This window comes from Hydra vulgaris, chromosome 03 (assembly GCF_038396675.1).
Source record: "Hydra vulgaris chromosome 03, alternate assembly HydraT2T_AEP".
NCBI classification, from domain to species: domain Eukaryota; kingdom Metazoa; phylum Cnidaria; class Hydrozoa; order Anthoathecata; family Hydridae; genus Hydra; species Hydra vulgaris.
In genome coordinates, this window is record NC_088922.1 from 34,061,498 (window position 1) to 34,079,616 (window position 18,119).

The 18,119-nt window shown below is 27.7% G+C and overlaps 1 protein-coding gene across 1 annotated transcript; it reads left to right on the forward strand.

Annotated features, from left to right (window-relative positions):
* The first annotated feature begins 207 nt into the window (after positions 1–207).
* On the forward strand, positions 208–17,464 carry LOC105844376 (proteasome assembly chaperone 1). Its single transcript, XM_065792991.1, has 5 exons — positions 208–388; positions 574–793; positions 8,806–8,992; positions 17,098–17,234; positions 17,317–17,464. The coding sequence occupies exons 1-5, from the start codon at positions 258–260 to the stop codon at positions 17,392–17,394; spliced, it is 753 nt and encodes a 250-aa protein (XP_065649063.1). The 5' UTR covers positions 208–257; the 3' UTR covers positions 17,395–17,464.
* The last annotated feature ends 655 nt before the right edge of the window (positions 17,465–18,119 follow it).

Genomic DNA, 18,119 nt, shown 5'->3' on the forward strand with positions numbered 1-18,119 from the left:
TTTGAAGATTTAAATATCAGAAAATAAACACTAGTAGGGAGGATCAGTAAAAAGTTCTAATACTTAATTTTAGTTAGAAGCAGTAGTTTAACATGGATGTTGAGTAATATAAAAAGTGTAACAAAAATAATAAAAACTGAAAAAACATTTAATTTTTTTATTACTTTTGTACAAGAGTTTTCTAGCTTAAAATTTTTCTTAAAATTTTTTTTAATATATGAAAAATCTTGTTAATATAAAGTTAGATAAGTGTAAAAATGACACTTCCTTTTGGTGTTTGGGATGTTGGACAATCATTTAATGAGGCTGTAGATTTAGAGGAAGAAGAAAATGAGCAATATGAGGAGGAGATTAAAACAATTAAAATAACTATTGCTCCTAAAACCAGGTAAACAAATAAATCTTTAAATCACACAATAAAACAATAATAAAATATTTCTTAGGTAATTAACTAATAAATCTAAAGTTAAAAAAAAAAAAAAAAAAGATTTAGGGATCTTTGTTGCTTTTCTTCTCGAACTTTATTGTGTACTTGTTCTTGCAGATTTAAACACCAGCATAATTTTTTTCCAGGTTGTCTTGCAGTCTGTTTATAATATCATTTGGAACTGCAGCCACAACATTCATAGACATGTATGTAAATCTTCCTGAAAAGTCAACAGCTGAAGTACAGATAATTAGGGGAACAGTTAAAACTAGAGAAACATGCTTTTTATACCAAATTGATAACACTGTTTTATGTCAATGCAAAGTAAAAGTTGCACCAGAAGACTCATTTGATTGGATAAAAGAAGTATATTCTTATTTGTAAAGCAGTTGTTAAATATGATTTTCATTATTATTATTATTATTATTATTATTATTATTATTATTATTATTATTATTATTGTTGTTAGTAATATCATTTTTATTCTTATGATTGCTCTACTCTGCAAATTAAATTTTTTTTATGCTGATTACAATTTGAGACTTTATTTATATAATTCAATAATGCTGAAGTCAAAAATATCAAAACTTTTTTCATTTAAAAAGTAGTTTTTAAGATAAATGATATTTAATTAGTTTATACTATAAATTTCAGGGGTAAATCAATAAATTAAAAAAAAAAAGGGGGGGGGGCATCAGCAAAGTTGTCGCTCTCCTTTACAACATCAAAAACAAAGATAAAAAAGCAAATTTTATACAAAGCTATATGTTAGACAAAAATAAGTAAGTTTTAATTTACAAAATAAATTAAATGCAAGCAGGAAAAAAGCAGTATTTGTTTGATTATTGAACATGTTTAATAACCTGAACATCTATCTTCAAAAGACAGCAGTTCTCAGTTATCATATTAGTGTTCCATTGTCCTTGGTGGTAATAATCTCAAACTGCCTCCTTTGAGAGATCTAAATCTCAAGTCATTGAGCATGCATTGAGATAACAGCTGTGGTGACTGTAATCCTGTAGTTGTATATTCATGTACTCAGGATCATCGTATCATGTAATCAGGATCATCACTATCAGAAAATTTTGAGAATGTGAAAATTACATTAGTTTGCTCACTATTAGTTAACCAAAAAGTAACAATCAGGAATGGGAATCTGATCTGAATGGAAGGAGGAAGCCCAAATATTGGGCTTACTCCTTCAGATCAGATTCATTTTGTAGATCATGTGTTCAAAATCTCTGATTTTGAACACGTGATCTACAAACTGAATGAGGAGCCCAATATTTATCTTGATCTCCTAATTTAATCCAAATTAAGTATGATAGGTTTTTTAGTAAACTCTAAGATTGTTGAACTTTGCTTCGGAGTTGTAAATGAGACACATATGTAACAAAAGCAAATCAGTTTTTCTGATTTGCTTTTGTTACATATGATTTTTTTCAAAATCAAATTTTCGACTGACATCTTGATTTAATTTTCAATAATCTAACACGATATTAAGAATACATTCATTTCAAAAAAACTAAACAGATTTTAAATACCTATTCATTATCTAGATTTTGATGGCAAATATGACTATTTCAAATAAAAATATTTTATGCAGAGTGAGTAAACAAATACGAATCAATCATTTAGAAATATGGTTACTTTCATTTACAATGATTTTACAATCATTTGTTTTACAAATTTGTAAACATTTCAAGAGTTCAAAGGTATCTCGTGATAGTAAGTGTCAGTTTATACTTCCAACCTGCCTATAAATATACATATATATATATATATATATATATATATATATATATATATATATATATATATATATATATATATATATATATATATATATATATATATATATATATATATAATTATATATATAATATATATATATATATATAATTATGCATGCAGGTATATATATAATTATATCAGCCATCAGAATTAGGGTTGGTATTCGGTAATGCCGACCTAACAACCAACCTAACAACCAACCTAAAAGTGTTTGAGGTTGACAAAAAATTGCCGACCTTGTTTCTATATTTTATGGTAACCTTTTCGTGTCAAAACTTTTTTGCCAACCTGATGCCGACCTCTAACAGTTTGAGGTCGGCAATTTATTGCTAACCTCATTTTTCCAAACTCCGATGGTTGTATATATATATATATATATATATATATATATATATATATATATATATATATATATATATATATATATATATATATATATATATATATATATGTATTATTATTTTATTATTTTTATATATACATATATGGTTAATATCACATTTTATTTAGTTGTCAGCAAATTTGATGCAAACCAGGGTTTTATTGTTGTTATTGTTATTTTTTGAACATTGAGAGCCTTTTTTTGAGCAAACCAGGCAATACTAAAAAGTGATATCCTTCAGTTTTATGTATAATGATGGTAATAATAATAAAAAAGCCTGTAAAATTTTTTTTTCTAAATATCTTTAGCTTCTGAGATAAGGTCAGTCAAACTTTTGGTTTTTTAATTTTTGGAAAGTCACTGTTGGAGATTTATGACTTTAAAACTAAGTTTACAAGCAATCTGCAAGTTTCTCTTCATGTTAGAAAAAAAAACAAAAAAAAAACAGGAAGACAATCCTGCCATTATCTAAATATCATAAGTCAAAATCACTAACTTTCGAATTTAGGGCTCTACTTTAAATAGAATGATCTCAGAACGTAAAAAGTGTCCCTTAGCTATGCTTTTTAGTATGAGTACATGATTCTGATTTCAATAGTTTAAAAAAACTGAGAGTATGTTGTTCACAAAAACTGTTTTGAGTCATCAAACTGTCAAAAAGTGCTCTAACTAGCATTCAAAAATCAGCCATTATGGAAATCGGAAAGGGTCCAAAGGTTGAAGGTACAGAATTTCTATTTTCATATTACCATTCTTTAAATGCTAATAAAAAAGATTGTAATATTGTGTTGTTAATATAACTTCAAAATGATACTATATCTGTATCAAATAAAAGCATATACAATTGTATATTCATTTTTTATTATTTGTTGTAACTAAATTTTAAAATGTTGGGAACATTTTAAAATGAAAAAGTAATAACTATTTTGACAAAAACTTTTATATTTTTAGTTTTTTATATAAGTTGCTTTTAATACCAATTGCTTTGAGTTTTTTAATTGTAAAAAATCATAAACTTTTACAAACTATTATTTTTTCAGTTTTTAGTAAATAAGAGTTCTTTTTACATTTAAAAATTTTACAACAAAAATGCACTTATGTCCTGATTTGTCATTACTTTTACTTTAATGAAGTTTTTCCTTTATTTAAATGAAATTAAACAGTTTTTTTTTTTTTTTTAAACATCTTCGCTTCCAACAAGGCTGCAAGCAGCCACTAATTAAAGTTGGAAGTTACTGTAAGAGAAAAGATGAAGGTTGTAGAGCAAGATAACGATTGACAGATGATTTAAAAGATTGCAAATTATATGAATCAGGAAAGCAAGATGAAGGAAGCGAATTCCAAAGAACTGATGTTCGAGGAAAAAAACTAGACGAATAAGCGTTTTTGGAGCACTTAGGAACAGTCACAGAAAAAGGATGACACTTAATTGAATGACGAGTAACACGAGAATGAATTTTAGTAGATGGCACAAGAGACGCTAGCTCTTTAGAGCAGTGCCCATTATAGTATTTGTAGAAAAGAGAAAGAGAAGCAACATTACGATGATGTGATAATGGTTGGAGGTTGGCTGCAAGAGCAGGTCCAACTATGTTTACAATGCGTTTTTGCACCTTGTCTAAAAGAGAAAGGACATCATTAGAAGATCCGCCCCAGATATGGCAACAGTATTCCATACAAGGCCGGATTTGAGATTTATAGAGATAGAGAATAGAATCCAGAGTAAGAAAGTGGCGAGCTCGATAAAGAGATGCAACCTTAGCAGATGCTAATTTTGCAACTGATTTGATATATGGTTTCCAAGAAAGATTGGAAGTAAGAGTTAATCCTAGAAGATGAAGAGTAGGTGACTCATCGAGTACATCACCGTTCATAAATATAGGAAGATCTAAATTATTGCGATAACGATTGGCTGAAAAAAATTGAGTTTTATCTGAATTAAAGTTCACCAGCCACTGTGAGCCCCATGCTGTAGCAGAAGTGAGATCCTTTTCAAGCTCAAATGCCCCATCCAGGCAATCAGAGGGTGTTGGTTTCTTATCACGACAAGAATAAATGGTAGTATCATCAGCAAACAATGCCACCTTAGATGTGAGAATATCTGGAAGATCGTTAATGTAAATTAAAAAGAGTATAGGGCCAAGGATAGAACCTTGAGGAACCCCTGAAGTTACAGAATAAGAAGAAGAGTGTTGTCCATCGAGGACAACTTTTATGCTACGATTGGAAAGGAAGGATTCAATGATCTTAAAGATGTTGCCGGATACACCATAAGAAGAAAGCTTATGGAGAAGACCAGCATGCCAAACTTTATCAAACGCTTTTGAAATGTCAACAGCGATGGCCTTAACCTCTCCACCTTCATCGAATGCACGATAAAACCTGTCAGTTATTACTGTTAGCAAATCAGCTGTAGAACGAGAAGATCGAAATCCATATTGATAGTCAGAAAGTAAGTTATTAGATTCAAGATGAGAAATTAAGTGTTTGTTAATTAAAGATTCAAAAACCTTGCTTATGATAGGAAGAAGACTTATGGGACGGTAGTTAGACGAATCAGATCGCTCCCCAGAATTTTTGAAGATAGGGATAATAGATGCGGCTTTCCAGCAGGCTGGAAAACAAGACTCTGATAAGCACTTGTTGAATAGTTTTGAGAGTATAGACGACAGCTCCGGAGAACACTTCTGCAAGACAATAACAGGTATGTTGTCTGGGCCACAAGCTGTAGAAGAGTCTAGGCAGGAGATCACTTTAGATACAGATGCTGGAGTGATATGAATGTCAAGCAATGGATCAACCTGTTTGTTGGCAATATCAGGTAATACGCAATTAGTGGAGTCAAGAGATGATATTGATGAAAAGTTTTTAGCAAACAATTCAGCTTTGTCTTTAGGTGAGGTGACAAAGTCTGAACCATACAAGAGAGGTGGAATTATAGATTTGCCCTTATTATTGATATTATTAAAGATTCTCCAGAAGTCACGAGAGCCTAATTTTTGAGATGAGATACGAGATTTCATGACCTGAGAATAGCGGGTTTTGGTGTTAGACAAAACCTTTTTACAGTTGTTTCTAGCAGTAATAAACAGACGTCTGTTTTCTGGAGAATTGTTTTGCTGATAAATATGGAAGTAACGGTTTCGATTGGCAATCGCAGCAGCACAGTGTGAGGAAAACCATGGAGGAGAGTGAGGCTTGACCTGGAATCGTCGAGAGGGAATAAAAGATTCCATGCCAGCCTGAATCCATGAAGTTATGTAAGTAGCACATTTGTCGACAGGAAGTTGAAAGATTTCTACCCAAGGGCCATCACGAAGAAAATCACGGAAAGAATCCCAGTCAGCTTTACTGTAGTTGTAAGAGGTTCGATAATAGGGGGATTCAGGTGATGAAGAAGAATGAGATATTAGTTTTAAAGAGATCAAACTGTGATCAGAAGCACCTAAGGGTGAATGTGGAGAAACTGAGCACTGACTAGGATCAGAAACAAGACATAAGTCAAGTAGAGAAGGTAAATGATTAGGGTTGTCAGGAAAGCGAGTTGGAAAGTTGACTATTTGAGTTAGGGATTGAGAAAGGCAAAAGTTGTGGGCTTTAATGCCTGCAGAGTCACTGACACTAGAGCCAAGCCATTCAGAGTGGTGAGCATTAAAGTCACCGACAACAACTATATTAGCTGATGGATAAAGAGAGAGGGCTTGGTCAATATGATCAGAAATAACATCAAAAAGAGTGCAGTCTTGAGATGAAGGAGAGCGATATAGAACAAAGAGAAAGGCAATAGAGTGAAGTGGTGCTAAACGAAAGCACATGAAAGAATAGTCTGTGGATTCAAACCTAGTTTCACGACAAACAGGTGAATTCTTACGAATGTAAATGCCCAGGCCAAGCATGTGACTATTGGAGTCTTTACGAATCAGAGGAAGATAACCATCAACACTAAGATCACAAGATGAGACAGCTGAACTCAAATTAGTCTCACAAAGAGCAAGTAGGTCTGGTGAACTTTGCAAGAGATAAGACTCAACAGAAGAAAAGTTACTTCGAAGACCACGAATATTAGTGAATGATAGGTTTAGAGAACTTGGTGATGATGATGGTTTTTTGTGTTTTATAGTTTTTGGTACTTTATTCATTTTTAAATTAGTTTGAAGAACTTGACTCAAAGCATAGATAGTACTCAGAACACCGTTTAATAGCCCAAGCAATTGCCTCATTACTACTAATAAACCCTAAGCCGTAACAAAGGGCTCCAAATGTGGCCTCCGCAATGCACACCAAAAGTACAAACAGGGACACCATCCATGCGCAACATGGCACTGTTAATACTTTGATATTTTTCAGCTGTTGATGGAATCAGCCTCTCTGAGAGCTACCACAGAGTTCGGGAAACCTGACTACCAGCCGGCCTCAGAACCATAAAACTGAGTTTTAGAGCTGTACCCTCATAAGGAGATAATAGAATGAGTTGCCTAGTCGTAAAAACAGTGACACAAGCAAACCCATGCATTGAGTCAAGAAGATCCAGCATTCAACATCCTAAACTGGAAACAATGTATTAAAAATACATCTGCGCCAGCCTAATAGATGAAGAAGGGGTGCAAGGCTGGTCAACAGATAGAATCTGTTTACCCCTTAAGTCTTTGCCTAGGAGGCCTTCTACAAGACAGTAGCTGGGTGCATTTAACATCTGCCCAAGATGAGTATTTTTATCGAGACACCATCTCTAGCCTTTACTCAACCAAGAGCCCCAAGGCAGGGGGTGTTTTATATCGGAGTTGGCATCTCCTAGCCTTTGCCTAAAAAGGCGTATCCTACAAGGCAGCAGGACATGAAGCAGATTGTACTGGGTTACATGTTACCAGTTAAAAGTAGGGTTTGGGAAAACCTGGCATTTTTAGACCCCATGAGTTTGAGTCGAGTATGAGAATATTTATTGGGTCCGGGTTCAGGTCCGGGTCCAATACGTCTTTTAATTTGCAATTTTAACAATAGCATTAAAGGATTATTTGTTCTCACGCTGATTTTTAAAAATGGATTTAGTATACGTTAAGGTAAATAAAACAACTTTTAGCCAGTTCAACGTGTAATGTAAATATATTATTTTTTACTTTTATTATAATCTAAAACTACCAAATAAACTTGACATTACCCTTTTAAAAATATCGCATTTTATAAAATGCATGTAAATATACTAGCAAAAATAAACTCAATTTAATTAAAATACTTGCAAGTGTTTAATACAAAACAGAGCAATTATTTTTACTTAAAAAATAAAACTTTAAAAAAACTAATGTACATAATGAATTGTCCGATAATCTAGAACGAATTCTTGTACAGAAGTTGAATGCTATAGAAAATGTTCATTTGGAATTTGTTGATGTTGGTTTTATTGTCATCAACGCTTGATACAATTTTTCTAAATACACAGTTTTTTTTCAGTTTTTGAAAATAATAAAAATTCTATTTTAATAATTCTAATTTTTTGTGACTGTTCCTAAGTACTCTAAAAACTCTTATTCCTCTTGTTTTTTTCCTCGAAAATCAGTTCTTTGGAATTCGCTTCCTTCATCTTGCTTTCCTGATTTATATAATTTGCTATCTTTTAAGTTGTCTGTCAATCCTTATCTTGCTCTACAATCCTCATCTTTTTTCTTCCAGTAACTTCCAACTCTAATAGTGGTTGCTTGCAGCCTTGTTGGAAGCGAATATGTAAAAAAAAAAAAAAAGTAAAGGAAGAAATGAATTCTCTTGGAGTTATATTTTACATGAGTTTGAGAAGCAGTGAAAAAAGTTAAGGGTCTACTTTTTTTAAAACATGGACAATAAATCATACTTATACTGACACACAGTATGATAAGTGTGTCAGTATAAGTATGATTCAACGTAATCTTATATATCCCATAATCCTATGAACTATCTTTGACTTTTGGTATAAATGTTGATATTAAAAAAATTTATTACAAAAGGCTGTGCAAATATTTTGTTACAATAGGAATTACAATAAGTTGGTAGAAAAGGTCATTACAAATAGTAATGATCTTTTTTAAACAGTATAATAATTCTAATAAAACAGTATGTAATTTTAATATGATATGAAAATATTATGTTTATTATTATGATTTATTATTACTATGGATTATATATTTATTATTATTATTATTTATTATTACTATAGATTATATATTTATTATTATAGGTTATGGCTTGTGTGTTATTTGATCAAGCAATTATTTTGACATCATATCCAAAATATTCACTTAAAAGCAATTTCAAGAATACATCTGAAGATGTCTTAAGATATTTAAAAACGTCCTATAGCAAGTTTGCTACTAATGTTCAAATGTTAGAAAAAGACAATCTTATTCATGGCCTACCAGCTGCCAGTAAGATAGTTTTGATGTTTTTACAGATGCTATTTTTTATATTAGTTTAGTTAATTTATTACAATGAGGAGATTTTTTTACATCCTTTTAAAAAAGAGAAAATAATCTCAGGTCATTCCATCTCAGATTTTGATTTTTTTTTAAATTCCTGATACAATCATTTCATTCTAAAGGTAACTCAGCGTTGTTATTTTATGCAAGTTTTTAAAAATGCTGCAGTTAGCCACTAATTGGAAAGAGTTACTTAAAAAATGAAGAGGACAGTTAAAGAGTACAAAGATGCTTAACAGAAGACTTGTACTTAACAGTTAATGGTTAACAGAAAGCTCAATAAAAGTTAACAGAAGACTTGTACTTAACAGTTAGTGGTTAACAGAAAGCTGAATAAAAGTTAACAGAAGACTTGTACTTAACAGTTAGTGGTTAACAGAAAGCTGAATAAAAGTTAACAGAAGACTTGTACTTAACAGTTAGTGGTTAACAGAAAGAATAAAAGTTTGTTGAGCATGTTTAATTGTTGTGGAGTGTGACAAAATGTTGTATAGGAGTTTTATTAGGAGGAACAATAGGCAAAAACTTGTTTCTCCTAACAAAGCTTTTGTCTCTTGTTTCTCCTACCTTGCAGCGAACAAAGCTGTATTTAAAAATAGAATAACGTTTCAAGTTAGGCTACTAGAACAGGCCTAACTACATTTGAAATACATTGTCTAAAAAAGAAAGGGTATTGAACAGTATTCTATACTAGAGCAAATGATGGATTTTAAAATTAAATGTTTTTAAAAAGAAAAGAAAAGTTTTTATTTATGAATAAAATTCAGGAATATTCATAGTTATTTGTCAAAAATATTTTTTTGAATTTAAGTTCAGCAGAAACTATCACTTGTAATTTAATAATCGTCAGTTAAAACATGGTCATTACTATTAATATCTTATCATTATCACTATCAATGTTTACTGTATTTCTTCTACTTTTATTTAATTAATCATGTTCTAATAAACTTTGTCGGACTTTTTTATGATCACTTTTTTGCTCTTTTTCATAAATCTTGCAAGACACTCAACAGTCAAAATAATCAAATGTTCTTTAACTAGTTAATGCCTGGCTAAGAATTCTAGGTGTGGACACCTAGAATTCTTAGCCAGGCACCTAGAATTCTTGTGAGTAACCTGAAATTAAATCTATTTTGCAAAGTCTTTTAAAGCCTTGTGAAATCTCTTGCGCTGATAGTTCAGCACTAAATAGGGTTAATTTTTTTTCTGATAACTTTTATAAGCATAAAACTCTTAATTAAAATGAGTGTGCAAATTGGATACAACAAAGGGTATTTAAAATATTTATAAAAATAACTTTGATAATACGCAAAAGTTTATGGATTTATTTAAAAAACATTTTTAAGAGTTATTTAAAAAAATTATGATAGTTAATATTGAAAATTCTTTCATTATTGACTACAAAGTTGTTCTCCTTTAATTTTGAAGTTATTTTATTATTTATAGTTTGTTTTGTCATTGCAATAATACTATTTGATTAATTGTATTTTAAAATATAATTACTTGAAACTTTAAGTAACTTTTATTTGCAATGTGTATTGTTTATAAAACTATTATAGGGAATAAGCATTAAGCACTTTTGTTTATTCAATTTTCTGTTAATTAACTTCTTGTGACTTTATATCCCCACCCAGTCCAAAATAACTTTTTATTATTGACAGTTGTAAGATATTTAGATGTTTTCTTAATTAACACAAAAATTAACTTTGATATTTTATGAGGCAAAGATAAAGTTTTAATATTTCTTTAATGATTTTACTTTAAATTGTGTTGAAATATTGTAAACAGAATTGCTTTTAGTTTAAATATCATTCAATAAACTTTTTTTTTTTAATTTTTCAACTTACATTTATTATATGTCATATAATATCAAGTTGGCATCTGGAACAAGATCATACTGATCTTGTCGCCAGAACCATATAAAAATTGAAATATAATATAATGCAAGTAGTTAAAATCAAAATAGCTATCTAAAATAGTTGAAATAATAAATGGTTAATAATAAATTAATTCTCAAAAATATTTTAATATACTATCTATTGAAAAAAAAAGTTCTTTAATTTATTTTTAAAAACTGGAAATGAGATTGACATATCAAAATTGGATTCAACAACTTTATTCCAAAGATAAGATACTCGATAAGTTATAAAAAAATTGCTTACACTTTGTTTGACAAAAAGGTTTATTAAAAAAGCTATTATTTTGCAAACTATATTTATTCTTTGCTTTAAGGGTACATATATCTTTAAAAACATTTAATAATGGGTTATTCATACAACAAAATGTAAAACATAAGGTATTATAAATGTTAAGTTCATAAATTGAAAAATGATTTGAAAAGTATATTACGCACGTTTCTGATGCTAATAAAGATGTTGTAACTTACTTTTATATGCACTTTCCCAGGCAACATTCACATAGTTTTTATAGCTATGAATAAATGAGTAGTATAGTTGTTTTAAATTATTTTTATTTAAGTAATTTCTAGCTTTATATAGGATTCCAATATTTTTTACAACTTTTGTTGATATATAATCAACATGAGTTTTCCATGACCGATTTTCATCAAGATAAGGAACTTCTTTAATTTCTACTCTATTGATAAAAAGTTTAGTCAAATATTTCGGCCAAAGACATTTTTTTGTTGAGGAACTAAAAAGAATCCATTTTGTTTTGTCAATGTTTAAGGTCAATTTATTGCACCAATTCAGTGATAAACCCAGAATTTATTTGGGGATACCGCTTTTTTTCCGGCAACATTGTGGGGGGGGGGGGGGAGAGGGGAGGGAGAGGGGAGGGGAAGGGGGGTGTTCTTAAGATTGCCACCTCCCTACTCCCCTAGTTAACACCAGTGTCGTGACAATGATTTTTAATTATAATTTTTTCAATCATCATTTTAATCATTTGTGTTTATCTTCTTTAGTTATATCCAAAGATAAGGAATTGATTTAAAGGCATTGCTTTAAATACATGAATTTACCGTTAGACATAACCATGTTACTTTAGTTACGATAAGAAAACTATTTTACTTTAGAATTAAGAATACTTAAGAACCACACTATTTGTAAATAATTATTGAAAATTGTTTAAAGTATTTTAACATTTATTAACTATAATTTAGTAAATTTAATACTAGTAGTTATTCATGTTTTAAATACTTAGAAATTAAATATTAAAATACTTTAAACAATTTTTAATCAATATTTACATTACATAATACATTTACATTTATTAAATCGCGTAATATTTGTAAAATTAACAAAATAGTTTTAAGTCTTTTATTCAAATAACTATTCAAATAAATAACATAAACATTTAATAAACCTATTTACTATTATTTTAATTTTAAAATTTTGATTTAAGTATTAGCAAATCTGTTCATTTAACTTTTACTAAAGGTTAATAATTTTTAAAGTGATTTTAAGGCACCTTTTAAATTAAAGGTAATTAAAAAAGAGATAATTATGGTAAACGTAATTTATTAAAATGATATAGTTTTTTGATTAAAAGACATTTTATTTTTTTAAAAATATATTCATCTTTTTTATTCATTAATTTAAAAAAATTATGTTTAATAAATAAGTTACATTTACTATGGATTTTTTTAAACATTAAAAGCATTGAAGTTTAAAAATAACTTGATCTTAATAAAACTTTTATTAAGCTATTGTAATCGTTTTTCTTATTGTTAGTCAAAAAGAATATGGAGAAGAAAACTTTCTGAAGAAGTGTACTCTTAACTTAAGATCAAAAGTTCATTTGTTCAAAAATTAAATTTGCTAGTTTGCATGATAGACTGAAATTTGGATAATTTAAAATCGTTTGAAAAAGCAAACTTTTTATACATTCCATTCTTTAAAATTTCGTAACAAATTTTTAAAATTAAGTTTCGTAATTCATTTTTTTAAAACATTCAGTTAGTAACCAAAGGACAGTTACTTCACATAATTACGTGAAAAAAGCGATTGGTTTTTAATTTATTTTATTCTTCGGAAGAAAAAATGAAGTAGCTAAAATTAACTGAAAATTATTTATATACTTTATATACATTTTTAAAATGCAGTAGTATATAAATAATTTTGAGTTTAAAATTTCAGTTTAAACCGAAATTTTTTTTTCTATTTTTAATAAAAGAGCTAAAGAAAAATTAAAAGATAAAATAATCTTTGGCTGCTTTTTTTTGGACGCCCATAATGCTCAAGCAGCACTAAAGCAGGTCTGGGTTCGTCGCAGCAAGTAGAAATTTGTATAAATTCCTTATTCATATTTAAAAAAAGTTTGTTTCTGTCTTTGTCTGATAAAAATAGATTGGTATTGTCAGCAAACATGATGCTCATAAGCTCAGAAGCTTTATTTAAATCATTAATATATACTAAGAAAAGGAGAGGACCAAGAATATAACCCTGTGGAACACCACATTTTATATCAACTAATGTTTTTTTTTGAGACTAACAAAAAGTAGTTCATCCTGCTTCCTATTTGACAACTTTTGTACCATTTTATCAACTTACCACTTATTCCTTAGAATTCAAGTTTTTTAAGTAAAATATTATGATTGACTGTGTCAAAAGCTTTTGATAAATCGATAAAAACACCAGTGTATATTGTGATTTATCAAAAGACTTTGAGACTTCACATGTTAACTGCCATTATTCAGTTGAACTATTCATTGACTTCACGTGTAAACTGCCATTGTTCAGTTGAACTTTAATTTATAAAGTCAAATTGGTTTTTATATAAAAAATTATTCGTAATCAGGAAGTTGTATGTCTTTTTGTATATAATTTTTTCTAAAATTTTTGAAAACATGGAGAGGACAGAAATAAAGCAATAATTATTAACATGATTTTTAACTGTCTTTGTGAATTATGATAATTTTGATGATTTTTAGTTGGTCAGGAAAAACCCCTACTTGTATAGATGTTTTGAAGACTTTAAAAAGAATATCTTTCAAGTTTTCATAGCAATCTATAATTAGTTTCTGTTTATTCTGCCTATGTCGATTGCTTTGTTTCTTTTTAGAGATTTGTAGGCTCTTTCAAATTCTTTAATTGATAAATCTAGCAATAAATTATGGTGAAAAGGTGAATTATTGGTAGATTTTAAAAAATGATGAAAGGAAATCTCATCCTATTAACAAGTTTACTTCTAATACCAGCAAAATATTTATTAAATTCATTTACTATTTCACTTGGTTCACATATACATATGTTGATTATTTTAATCATTTTTGGTAGGATATTCGAGCAGGTTTTTTGCTTTTCTGTTATTTCTTTGAATATTTTCCGTAAATGTTTTGAGTCATTTTTATATTTAGTAATTAGATTAGAGTAATAATATTTTTTTAAATTTTTAGGAATTTTTTCAAATAAAAGTTTTTAGCTTTTGTAGATTTGTAGATTTGAATTGGATTTTGTTTTTGAGTATTTTATATATAATTTTTGCTTAGTTTGTGAAGATTTCTTTGTTCTTTTGTAATTCAAGGGCTATTTAAGGTTTTTGGGTTTTTTTTTCAGAGAATGATAAGTTTGCATTGTACACTGAGTAAAATGTATTAAAGAACTCATTATAGATTACATTTATATCATCATTGAAGTTTATATGTTTCCAATTTAATAATAATAATAATAATAATAATAATAATAATAATAATAATAATAATAATAATAATAATAATAATAATAATAACAATAATAACAATAATAACAATAATAACAATAATAACAATAATAACAATAATAACAATAATAACAATAATAACAATAATAACAATAATAATAATAATAATTGATGCTTAAACATTTCTAAGCTATATATGTTAAAAAAATATTTTCTAATCATATAGCTTTTATTTATATTAGGTGATGAAGTTGAGTTAATTGTTAGGAAAATGGGGAAATGATCTGATATATCTGATTTTATAAAGCTTGTTTGCATGTCAGTGTTTTATATATCTGTTGTTAAATATTATCAATTAGGATGGTTGCGTTTTCTGTTAATTGAGTAGGGCGATTAATCAGCAGTATTGCTCCTGATATAAAAATTTCATCATAAAAATTTTTAATTATGTGTTTTTACTATATCTTAAAAAATCCATATTTAAATCCTCAACTACAAAACTTATTTTCTTTTCTTTATTAGTTTTATGAAAAATTTAGTACTTTAAGTAAAAGCTTAAATTTTCAAAGGCACCATCAAGTGGTCTATAACAATAAATTAATAAAATATTTTTGCTTTTTAATTTATCACTTTTGTTGTTTAGAATTTCAATTTTTATGATTTCTTTATCACCATCAGAAATACACAAATCATTCCTAATGTTATGTATAATATTTTCCTTAACAAAAATTAGAACTCCTACACCTTTATTGGTTTACCTCTCTAACAAAATTGTTTTAAAACCTGGAAGATGGAAAATAGAATTATTCTACACTCATTCAAAGAAAGTTTCCATTAAATAAGTTTAAAAATGTTTTCTGTTTCATCTTAAAAATCTCAAATTTTTTCTCATTTAAACTTCTAATATTATTATGGAGGATTTTTTCATTACCAATGTCATTTTTAATAAGAAATTTTTTTAACTAATTGGGATATTGTTAAGAATGTGATTGGGATATTGATAAGAATGTGATTGGGATATTAATAAGAATGTGATTGGGATATTGATAAGAACAACATGTGTTCACATGATTAAAAAAGTTAACATCTGGAGCTTAGATCTGAATTTAAGTATTTGTTGTGAAAATTCAAAATATGGGAGTTGTAGTCATCCATTTTTTTATTTTTTGAATTTGATAAATAATAATAAGTTATAAGTTTGTTATATATTACTTTAGCATACTTACCGGCAGCTCTAAGTTCTTTTGCTTGAGAAAAAAGGAGTTTACTTTTTCAGATGTTTGTTCACTAAAATCTTCATTTACTTTCGTTCCACAACTTGAGTCTTTTATATTTGTCTAAAAAACTGTTTTATATTTGTCTAAAAAACTGTCTTTAAATTTTAAGACTACTATTGTTCTTCTTTTCTTCTGTCCATGTTGGACAGATGTTTCATTCTGTCCATTCATTGTCCATGTCTTCCTGTTCTGTGTGCCCTCTCTATTTGAATGTCATTTTTTATTCTGAGTTTTTCTTTTAAAAATATTTTAACTTTTTGCTCACTATCTTTTCACAATTCTTTTAGTTTTATTCAAAACCCTTCTATATAATTTTTCTATATTTCAACTTTTAATATGGACCCTTTACTGGGTACCTGGACTCAGACCCGGTATTTTCTGTTGGGTACCTGGAATCAGGACTCTGTATAAACTAGTTCCAGCACATCTCTACATACTAAGTAAATTTTATTTTGGATCCAAAACTGTTTTTGTCTATCAAATGAAAATTTACACATAAATTTTCAAATAAAAGTTGTTATTTTAATACTCAAAGATATAATCATGTCAATTATTTAAAAAGTTCTATATAACTTTTTAAATAATTGACATGATTATATCTTTAAATGATTTTTCTCCTCTTATAACTAATAAAAAATTTGTACTTGAACAATGTGGAGGAGTGTTTTTATTGAAGAACTCCTGAAACATTTTTTTGGAGATTTTTAATTAGGATTTTAAATAAACCAAGAATTAATTTTTTTATAAATTTTATAACTTTAGTTTAATTTAAAAAAATTCATTAGTTCAAAAAATAGTAAAAAGTTATTTAATTTTTTTTTTTTATATTTATTAAAAAGTGTGAACAAAAACAAAATCTAAGAATGAGAAATTAAATTTTGCTTTACAACTGCTAAGCTATTTCTAAAGAACAAAACGTTATGTTGTAGTTATATTGGTTATGGGAAGGGGAATATAGTAATTAAAAATATGCTTCATATTAACTTTTTTTTTTTTACATATATATGTATACGTAAATATAATACAACATATATATGCTTTATATATTTCTACAAATTAGATATATTAGAAAATAAACCAACATAAGTTTAATATTTTATTAATAATGCAAATAAAAAAGATTTATTTAAAAAAATGTATTATTACCTTCTTTTTAAGTATTATCTTATTGCGAATTTCATTGCATCGATGCTCTTATGTATGTAACATATGGAGAATCGCATTTTGTGGACGTATTTTCTTTAAAAGCTTTTGAACCTGTTCTGCAGGATAATGGAATGAAATCTTTACCAAGGGTAATGTCTATTTTTGTTGTTTTCAATCTTTTTACATGGTATTATCACTTGGTCTTTTGAATTCATTTCATTTTTTTTTCAGTTTACAACTTTTGAAATGACAAAGAAGTTTAAATTGTTTGATGGAATCGGTGTTGCCGATAAGAATTTATATATTTAAATGTTGCTCATGGAGTTCATTAGATTTATTTTAACATTAAAAAGAATATTTATAGATTATTTTTTGATTACTACTTTGTATGCTACTGTTAGTAAATTTTTTTTATTTTTCTTAATAAATTTCATGAAATGGTAAATAAATTTGGTTGTACGGTGAATGAATTAAATAAGTTTTAATCAGTGGTGAATGGCTTTCATTTTATGTGTAAATAATCAACAATGCAGTTACATTATACAACAATATGTTAATATATTTCCTTTTATTGTGCATATTTTTTTAATGCATTTATTTTCCTTTAAATCTTTACATAAATATGAGAAGTTTTTTTTTAATTTTTAATGTGCAACTAACTTTGCTTTGAGTGGATTTAAAAAAAAAAAAAAGTTTTACTATGCCTGGTTTTTTTTTATTATCAAAATTTTTTTTTACTATGACATGTTAACTTTTCACCAATCTCAAAAGGTTTTAATCAAATCATAAAATTGTTTTCTATAAAATAGTGCACTTGTATTGTTCATCAAATGTTCTGAGTTTTTTATTGATAAAGTATTTTAGGAAAAAAAACACTTTGGTACTTCTTTTAATTAATCAATATATTTATACAAAATATATATTTTGGATTGAAAAAATATATTTAGCGTAAAATGATATAATTTATATGAAGCAGTTTTTTATGAAAAAATATGTTTTTTATAAAACAATACATTTTAAACTAAGGAATATAT

Excerpts from the sequence above, each read along its gene's own strand:
- LOC105844376 (XM_065792991.1), top strand. The coding sequence starts at position 258 with ATGACACTTCCTTTTGGTGTTTGGGATGTTGGACAATCATTTAATGAG. Across the intron at positions 794-8,805 it reads CATTTGATTGGATAAAAGAA|GTTATGGCTTGTGTGTTATT; the intron begins GTATATTCTTAT and ends TTATTATTATAG. Across the intron at positions 8,993-17,097 it reads TCATGGCCTACCAGCTGCCA|TATTATCTTATTGCGAATTT; the intron begins GTAAGATAGTTT and ends CTTCTTTTTAAG.